The sequence below is a fragment of the Poecilia formosa genome, unplaced genomic scaffold (assembly GCF_000485575.1).
Source record: "Poecilia formosa unplaced genomic scaffold, Poecilia_formosa-5.1.2 Scaffold224, whole genome shotgun sequence".
Classification (NCBI taxonomy): Eukaryota; Metazoa; Chordata; class Actinopteri; order Cyprinodontiformes; family Poeciliidae; genus Poecilia; species Poecilia formosa.
This window is the reverse complement of record NW_006800163.1, coordinates 374451-384518: the sequence shown is the minus strand read 5'-3', so window position 1 is coordinate 384518 and position 10068 is coordinate 374451. Positions and strand designations below refer to the sequence as shown.

Sequence of the window (10068 nt, the reverse complement as noted above, 5' to 3'; positions counted from 1 at the left end):
ATCAGCATACCAGGTGTGTCTGTGTTGTACTGTTTGCTTCATAAATCACAAGAGTGGACTAAAAAATAAACAAAAACGAATAATCGAAAGCAGGTGAATGCAGGTGAACGGGCATTTAAAATGTCAAATACCCGTTTGACATTTTAAGTTAAAAAATAAATAAAATAACGTGTACCACCAATCAAGCACCGGTCATTTTATACTGTTCGTTGAAATTAAAATAGTCTAAAAGGAAGGAAAGTTATGACTGGCCTGGGATGGAATCAGGTCAGCAGTTTGAAAGCTAAAGATCGTCGGTGCGTAAAAGCGCGCCGCGCGTTCCCGGACTCACCATCCCATCGGAGCAGTTGGAACGGGGACTGGACGCGTCCGAGTCCCCGCTGTAATGCTCCAACACCGGGTAGAAGCCTTCCTCCTGGCCGCCGCGCAGGAGCGCCTGCAGAGATTCGATGTAGCTGATGGCGTTCCTCAGAATCTCCACCTTGGGAAGCCTCTGGTTGGGGTTGGCCGTCGTGCAGCGCTTCAACGTCTCGAAGGCGTCGTTCACTTTGCTGAGCCGCCGGCGTTCACGCAGCGTCGCCGCCTTCCGTCTGTCCGCGTTGGTGGTCTTCCGCTTGCAAGCCTTGCAGGCCCACAAAAGGCAGCGGCCCGCCTGGTGGTGCCCGCTGGGGACGCGGACGTGCTCGTCGTCCTCAGCCTCCGGGTGCTGGAGCTGGTGATGCAGGTGGGAGCACGGTGAGGGCGATGATGAAGACGAGGAGGAGGAGGGGGAGCAGGAGTCCTCGGGTTTCAGCGGGACCACATGCACCAACCGCGGATCCAGGTCCTCGAAGAAGTGCATGTCAGTGGTGTTAAAGCAGGGGTCATCATAGAAGTCATCAGCAGAGGGAATGGAGAAGGAAATATCCGACAGCTCCATGAGTGAGTCCAACCCAGAGCAGAGCAGGAGACAGATCCGCCGGAGCAGAAACCAATAGCCCGCTTTCAGTCGATGTGAAGTGTTCAGGCAACAGCGAAGAAGAAGAAAGAAGAAGAAAGAAGAAGAACAAGAAGAAGAAGAAGTGTTGTTTGATTCCTGTTCTCATAGCAGCTGTCAGCCTGGGGTCCCTGCATCTTATACATGGCCCCGCCGCAGCGGGCAGGGTCAGGGTACTGGGGGTCCGCCCGGATTTGACCAATCTGCTGCCAGCAGGAGGGGTTTACAGATTCACGGTAATTAGCTCAGTCCTACAATTAACTCAAGAGGAGATTTAAAAAAAAAAAAAAAAGTGCAGAAGGAGCCAGAAACCCGCAGCCGCACAACACGGAGACAGAAACAGCGCAAATGGTCATACCGGAAACAGCTCTGCATGATTTATTTTGTTTTTCGTTTGATTTTCATTAATGTTGCATCATTTTACAAGACAATCCGTGCAAGAAATGAACCGGATCAAATTTGATCTGGTAAATTATGAAAGAGCAAGTGCAAGATCATTGTTAAAAATTATTCTCATTGTAATTCGATTGTAAAGTTGAGTGTAAATCAAATTAGAATTGGATCAGAGAACTTTTGTCTGTTTGTTAAATGAAATCTGAATTGAATCCATTATGATTGTAAAATGGTTTGAAAAATCATAGGGTAAATATTTGAACCATTATTTATTGTAGTATAAATTTAAACTAATCATAAAAAAATCTTGAAATAATATCAGAAATTATAATAAATACAAGTTATAATGTCGGGCTTTGTGGGAAATAGTTCCTCAATAATCTAAATTGTAAATCTTGTAAAAAGGAAAAGGTGTTTTAGAATATAATAATAATAATAATAATAATAATAATAATAATAATAATTATTATTATTATTATTATCATTAATAGTAATACTAGTAGTAAAAAGTAATATGTGGTCATACTATTTTTGGAAGCAGTCATATGAGTACAAATACAATAAACTTAATGAATTATTTCTCAACCAAACTCTAAAACTTCACTAAACTCTAATACTTCACTCCATCCCAACTCAGAGAAGCTCGTGTTCATATTGGAAACACGTCCACGGAGAATGTAAACGCTACATGAAAAAAAAAACAAACAAACAAACAAAAACATCTAATGTCAGGGCGTATTTTTAGACAGATGAAGCTCCCCTCCCCTTCGGAGGTGGGGTGGAGGGGGTCGTTCTCCTCCGGCTCCCTGCAGCCCACCCCTCAGCTGTGCAGTTTCATCCATAATTCAAAATTTCCACTCACAGTGAACACTGATTTGTTTTTCGTTTTTCTGCGGATGTAGGGAGTTAACCTTCCAAACACGACAGAAACAGCAAAGTTACATATAACTCTGGAAAACTTAAGATATAAGAAAATAATTATCTTAAAAAATGAAGAGCCCACTGCACTGAACCCCACTGAAAACCTCGTTGTTATTGCACCAAATATTGATTTCTGAATTCTTCCTGAGTTCAAACATTAGTATTGTTGTTTCTAAATTAACATGAACTTGTTTTCTTGCATTATTTGAGATCTGAAAGAACTGCATCTTGTTAGTTTAACCATTTCTCATTTTCTGCAAATAAATACTTAACTTTTGATTGGAACCTCAGAGATTTGTTATTAGTTTATAGAATAAAAAAAACAATGCTCATTTTACTCAAACATATACCAATAAAAAGTAAAATCAGAAAAACTAATCTAAGTTGTCTCTAATTTTAAGTTGTCTCTTTTTTTTTCCAGAGCTGTATCCTACCCTGCTAAACATAATTCAAGGAAGTATTAAATATTCTAGTAGTTTGATTTTAAATATTCTACGTAGTTTGATTGTCTCTGCTTTCTACACTCACAATTGGCATATCTCATATTATATTTTCTGCATAAATTAATCACACTTTCAGCTTCTGGATTTCTGAATAAAAATGAATGCACCTGCATTACCTTCCAAACCTAAGCCATACACTGTAAAACATTTAAAGGTGGGTTAACTTGAAGATGAAAATCCACCTGCTGCCTTGAAAATACAATTAAAGTCAACATGAAAATTGTATTGGTTTCTCACTCAGAAATTAAAGTTCATGAAGTTGATTTAGCAAGAAGAAATAAGTCTAAATGGGTTTTTTAAGCTTTAAGTTTGTTAATCTTGAACTGTGAGTTTTAACTTAATGCTGCAGTTTAAACCAAATAATTATTCCACAACATACAAGAAAAAACTGCCCTCTACTTAATCCATAATTAAGTAGATGATTATAGATTAATCATCTAATTATTTTCACTCACAATGTCAAGTTAAAATAACTATTTTACCTTATAATAACCCATTTAACATTTAGAATAATTTAACTTCTGTTTTCAAATTGCACGAACAAAATTTCTGATCTGATAATGAATTTTATTAACATCACAATGAATTCTTCTCAGAAACATTTTGTGTGAACAGGACATTATCCACAAGCTTTGCAAACTGTCAGTTGCATTAAAATAAACACTTGCCTTAATAACACACAAGAGTCAGATCAATATAACACACACAGGATACAAAAATATGCTGCTAAGCACTCTGGGAAATAGTTCCTCCTGTATTTTTCTTCTTTCAGTTTTTTTAACTGCTAAAAATTCTAGTTTATTCAACTCTTGGAGGTATTAAGTCACAAAACTTCAATACATTAATTCCCTATGTAAAGTATGAATATAATAAACACATTTCTAGGAACTCTCTCCATTAAATGTCTTTTTGAGGAGGAATCCTTCAGATTGTAATGAGAGCCTTGGTGGGACTGAGTTCTGCTGCTCTCATTGCTAACTTTAAGTATTTTTCTTATGAGAATGCTAGCATCACATTATTAGCAATATGTACTGGTAACGTCTATATATATCTGCTAGTTGATTGCTGTTATGTACTATTCGTTATAGGTCTGAAACTTTGCTAAATCTATTTTAAATTCAATAGTCAAGTTGGCAAAGCTCAAAATACTTTGGAGCTCAGTCAGATTATCTCCATATTTTGTCTTGTTGACTCATCATTTATGAGTAACAGAAAGAAATATGACATGACTTGTGGTACACAACACTAGAACACGAGAAAGTTAACAGGTGTCAGAGAACTGTGTTGTGCTAATCTCGGGTTTAGCTGACTAATAAAGTTGGGGCAGAGAACGGTCAAAGGCCATGCTGTGACAAACCAACACCACCACCGATTCATCAGCCACCTGGAAACAACATCATCACCGCTCTATCTCTGTGGCAACATTAATCTTTCCACTTTTCTGGAACGATTGGGGGGCAAACTTTAGGTTGTGGTGTGTTTAAATGTACAATCTGACCTGCTTACTTTAAATGACTTAACCTGCTTCCATATCTTTGTTATTTAGATTCAAATTACTAAGTTGGGGGACAACTTGATTATAAAGGAAGAAAGCAAAATAGTTATTTCTTAGTTATTGTTTAGCAATTATCTGATCATTTAGAATAATACAAAAGTGGCTTAAGTCAAAACAAAGACTCTAATATTTGTCTGATTAAACAGTCTCTTAAGTTCAAAGAACCAAAGAACCTTAAATAACAATATTGATTGTCTATGAGCATCAACGGTTCACTGACTAAGCAGCATGAGGCTAAGCTGCTCATGCTATAGTAGCTGTCAGCCACATGCTGCCATTAGATTTAAGAAAATGGGACATCTTAGAACTATCTGATGTAACTCAGCGGTCAAATAAGGGGACAAAATTAGCAATAAAAGAGAAATTCAACTAACATTTAAAACACTCGTTGGAAAGAAGTTTGAACAATCCAAATTCTTTATTAGTTTTAAACACACCAAGCTCTCAGGCCATTTTTTCTGGAACACTTCCAAGTTTTTAATGGAAAAACACATCAGAAATGCAGAATAAAAACACTTACACTGGTCTTCCTAAGATATTATTTCTGCAACCTACTGTGAATAGAGTTCCAATGAACAAGGTGGGCTGAATCGTTCACCTGGCTGCATCTTTGTCAGAAACCAGGAGACAGCTAGCTGCTCGACTTAGAGCTTGGAGTGTGTTTTACGGCAAGAAGACTACAACATGGCGTTTTTAGCTCCACATCAGGCTGGCATAAGTGTCCTGCAATGGTAAAGTGCTGCTTCTCAGCTCAGGTTCTCAAAATAATCAGAATTATTAGTGGCAGCTATGCATGGCTAATACAGGTCAGCTTGAACAGCTGAGGCATCCTGTTGGCTCCTGTCTGGCTATCAGACAGTCATACTCAGCGAAGCTGTGACTCTCAGCTCTGGAGTTCAATAGGCTTTTTCATCTTCTTCTTCAAAGGGGCTAGCAACCAGTTTTGGGTTGCTGGCAGCAATTTTGGGGAACGTGTAATTCCAAGGTTCCTTTTGCAGAATTCTGAATAAAACCAGGATCAAGGTTTAATCCTTCTGCTGTGATTAAGTACTGGATGTACTAACAGTGACATGTATTTTTGGATCCTTTGCTCCTGGGCAGCCTTCCTCCTCTGGCGCACTTTGTCCACTCCAATGTAGCAGAAAGAGATAAGTATTATCCTAGACCTGGGTTATCTAAACAAGGTTGTACATTTAAGGTGCTCTAGTTAACTAGAAAAAAATGTTTACTAGATGAATAAATTCAATAGTCAAGTTGGCAAAGTTTGAAATACTTTGGAGCTCAGTCAGATTCTCTCCATATTTTGTCTTGTCTTACTGTTAAACTAGCAGAGCCCAACATTGAACATTAGGGGATGGAGCAGGATTGAAAACTAAACGTTTGCTAAACTGGGACGTTTTTTTTCAGCTTTTGAGAGCTTTAATCTATAATAGCTCCTAATTTGCTTAGGAGCTATTATTTCAGAAATCAACATCTTCTACCATTATGATAATATGTGATTTTACAGATTCAAATTCAGGTACATATATTACAATTTGATCCTGGTCGTAGTACAATGTAATCAAATGTAGCCTCTTCCTGAGCAAGCAAGCAGCAGCAGCGGGAAGGAATGACTCACTTTTTATAAATGAAATCTCTGTGAGCAGCATCTGCATGCATGTGTGTGTGGTGGTGTTAAACACTCAAGTAACTTTAAACACTCTGCTGAGTATGTCATACAGCAGTTAATGTTATGATGACCACAAAACAGTTCACAGGGACCCTTTACACACTAATGCCACTCAGGTTACGTTTCATGTTTGTGATCTTTTCTATGTCATAGGCTATGTGTGTCCATCTCTCTCTCCTGTTGTGTGTGTGTGTGTGTGTGTATGTGCGTGCGTGTGTGTGTGGTCATGAAGTACCCCAGCTCTCTGTGTGGTCCATCACCCTTTACCCTGCAGACCTTCAGTGTCTGAATCAACACACTCAGTCTCTATGTTCCTGCTGCTGCTCTTCACACATTAAACATCCAAGCATCATCTTCCCACTGAGTGACAGAGTGAAACCAGCTCACAGTGGTTGTCTCAAAGGACCTGCACGTTTCTGTAAGTTTAAGAAAATTATCTTGGCGTCTTGAAAAAGTGAAACGTGAACAATTAGCATATTTTGAATAATTCTTTCTAACCATAATCAGCATGTTGCTTACATCTCATCACCTGAACTCTAATAAGCAATATTGGGGGATCCCTCCATCAACATTACAACATTGCTAATGATGTAAAGTTGATGTAATGATGTAAAGTTAGTTGCATGACTAACTGCAAAAGTATTGAATCTAATGCACAAATATTCACCTTGGAGGGAGGAACAGGGCATTGTTACCTATGAACTTGTGAGGGCAAAATGGGATTGCAAACAAGTTGATAAAAATCAACTGATGAAACTTTATTTATAGAATATGAAGTCAAGTGTGAGAAAGTATAGAGTTAAAAAACAAAATGCATTACACCACTAGAGACGAGCGCAACAAAATCAAAAAGATATAGAGTAAAAAAAAATAAACAAAAAGCAGAAAAAATTTGTCATGAAACAATGCCAACTTATAAGTGATAGAACTCAATTATAGATAAATAGATAAATCAATAGAAAATTTGGGATTTTTCCTCAGGGAAATTGTAGTTCCCGTCTCCAACACAGCACCCATACATCAAATTACTTAAATATTTAAATTAAAGATAGAGGTGGGAGATAATTAGATTTCCTCAGTTACATGTATCTGAATAACTTTGGAAAAAGTGTATTTGTAGGAACAAGCTTACAAAATTACACTTTTTATCAGAGTAATATTATGAAGACATGTTATGCTAACTAACTAATTTCTGGATATTCTGTCCACTTTGTAAAACGTTTAAGTCTAACAGTTAAAAGCCAAAAGTCAAGATGGTAATGAGATACATGTATGTCATCCATGTTACTGCGCTCACCTCCAAGGGTCTTGAGGTGAACAGTGGGATAAACAAAGTTTCAAAAAATAAATTAGAGAGGTAAAATTTCATGAGGGTTCTGGTTTATTTATATTTTGCACAAAAGAATTTTTCTCTAACAGTATCTACAAACTAAACAACGACGGCTGATTGGTGCCCACCCATTGCACATGGCATTGTCAGGTTAACTCCAACGGATCACAGTATGAGGGACCCGGCAGACTTTGACATGGTCAGCAGCTGATAACCTGAGCACAGTTCTAAGACTGAAGCATATAAAAGGCTGCACCCTCCTCTCTGGCTGGCTAACAAGAGTGGCTCCTGGGGGTCCTGCCTTCTCTGTGCTGGTGGTCCACACACTTTAACATTCTTTATTTGTTCAAATGGTGCCGAACGTCATGTGTCTATTTTACAAGCCCAGTATTGACACTTCAACACAAGGTTTCACTAAATTACATGAAGGTATTCTATTGAACTTCAGATCATTTCAAATGGCATGCATGGACCTAACTTAGACCTTAACATCATTTCCTTTGTCATTTATCATGCTGGATTAATTAAGCTGTGAAGATTTGTTGTAAAAGTAAAAAAAAAAAATAGATTTCTGACCAGAAAATTATGCCAAACAATACTTCACTTACCTTATGAGAATTAACCTTTTATTTCGGCGAACAAAAACACAAAACAATATTGACCTACTATTGTAGAACTAAATATTACATGCCTAACTGTAAAAGTATTAAATGTAATGCTTTGAACACTCTGGATGCAGCAATGGCACTGAAGCATTTTACAAAAGCCTAACTTTATTTTTGTTATTTCTCCTCCATTATTCTGCACCTGCCAGCTTTTCATCATGGACAGTTTCTGTACTGATCTTTATTAACCTACATATCCTACAAAATAGGCCAAGTGCTCCCTTGTTCATGTTATTAATACTTTTTCCATTTATTTTCTGTCTTTTATTTTGTCTCAGTAATCTGAAATACATAGTCTATTAATTAATATTTAATTAATAGTTCTACAATCTATTAATGTCTTGACATTTTGCTGGGCAATAGTCTATTTAGGTACAAGTAGAGGTGAATACCTAAAAATTTTACTGAAGTAAGTGTAGCACTGCTTTGACTCAACACAAAGTAAAAATTAGTCAAAAAATAACTCAAGATTAAAACAGTATACTATAAAAAGGCCCCTGAAGTACTGAGTATTTGAATAGTATTCTTAAACCTGATTTGTGACAATGAAGTATTCACACAAGCAAAATATACAAGTATATTTGCTATACTTTGAATAATGAAAAATTAGCAAAAATAAATGACCTCATTTCAAAATAACAAAGTCAGGCAGAAGAAACACCTTCCAAAAATTCAAATTCTCCAAGATAAGCAACTTTTGAGACCAGTATTTACAGCAGGAAACAAATACAGGAACAGCACAAAGTACTTTCAGTGAAAATATCTAACAGGTCAGACTCATCAAATAAGAAATAACATCTGAACAATAAAGCTTGTTTGAAAAACAGATGTCTCAAGGTTTGTGTGGACATGTCTGGTTATTTTTCAGTTAATATATGTTCAGTTACTACATTCAGTGTAGTAACTTGACTTGGATGGAGTATCCAGAAATTGCAGAGTTGAAAATGTTCTTACTTAAGCAGACGTAAAAAGTATGGTGCAGTTAAACAACTGGACTGAGACAAAACAATGGCCCTGGCCTCAGTTTTTGTCTCATAAAGATGTAACGCATTGGGCCGTGAGCCCAAGCGCATGAATTGCATCTACGGGGTAATTTCATTTTCACAAAAAAAAAGAAAGCAGGGTTGGATCAGCAGATTAACTCAAACCTGCTGATTAAAAATAATCAACAGGTTTGATTATTTTTAAGGTGATCAAGGTGTGTATGCAATCACACGTATATAAGTAGCTGCGTAAGGTGAGCCGCATAATTGTGGAGCTTTGGTTCTGATGGAGAACATCGCCAATGGAAGGATTCAGAGGGAGCGTTTGTTCAGAGATCATATTGACCTGCTGGGAAATGTTGATGATAGTTTATTGCTCAGACTGATCATCCTGGATCTCTGAGCAAAACTTAAAGAAGGCGTGCGGTACCGGTACCGGTCCAGCTGCAGCCGTCCTTCAGTCGAGCCGCCCGCTTTGTGAGTGCGTCTTATGGACATAAAGCATCTTTATTCTGTAAATGTACAACTTCTACACACGATTCTACTATTTAGAATAGACGTCCATTTTCCCCACTCAAAGGACTCTCTGACTCTGTCTTAAAATCCTGGCTGAACGCGCTACTGTTCAGACAGACATTTGCACGATCTCTTATTATTATTATTTTTTTTTTGGCTTTTTCTTTTCTTTAAAATGTATTTTTATTTTTGTGAGGTGACTTTATGTGCCCTCAAAGCACCTTTTAAATAAAATATATAATTATTATTGTAAATACTTATACTGCTTCAAACAAGGATGACGCCATTGATTCACGTGGTGGCAGACTTCCGGGTATTTATACTAATTTATATATGTATTTGTGAGTGGCGACAGGGTGGACCAGCAGCTGCGCTCTATTTCCCGCATATTAGGTTTTATAAAGGAAAGGTGCGCGGCCACGTGCGTGCGCACGGCTTTATGCATCCGATTTTTTTTTCTTTCTTTTTTTTTTGTGCGCCGCACTTTTCTAAAAAATTTTTTCTAAAAACACTCCAAGTTTTAGTGTCAAAACTGCGCAGTCTTTTATGCACGAGGC

General features: G+C 37.5%; 1 protein-coding gene across 1 annotated transcript in view; it reads right to left on the bottom strand.

The window, feature by feature from the left end:
- The window catches only part of myod1 (myogenic differentiation 1), a 4127-nt gene extending 2356 nt beyond the window's left edge, over window positions 1-1771 (bottom strand). Inside the window, exon 1 of the mRNA XM_007568491.2 lies at window positions 332-1771. Coding sequence (XP_007568553.1) covers window positions 332-919 — 588 coding nt within the window. The 5' untranslated portion in view covers window positions 920-1771. The remainder of the gene's footprint in view (window positions 1-331) is intronic.
- Between the last annotated feature and the right edge of the window lie 8297 nt (window positions 1772-10068).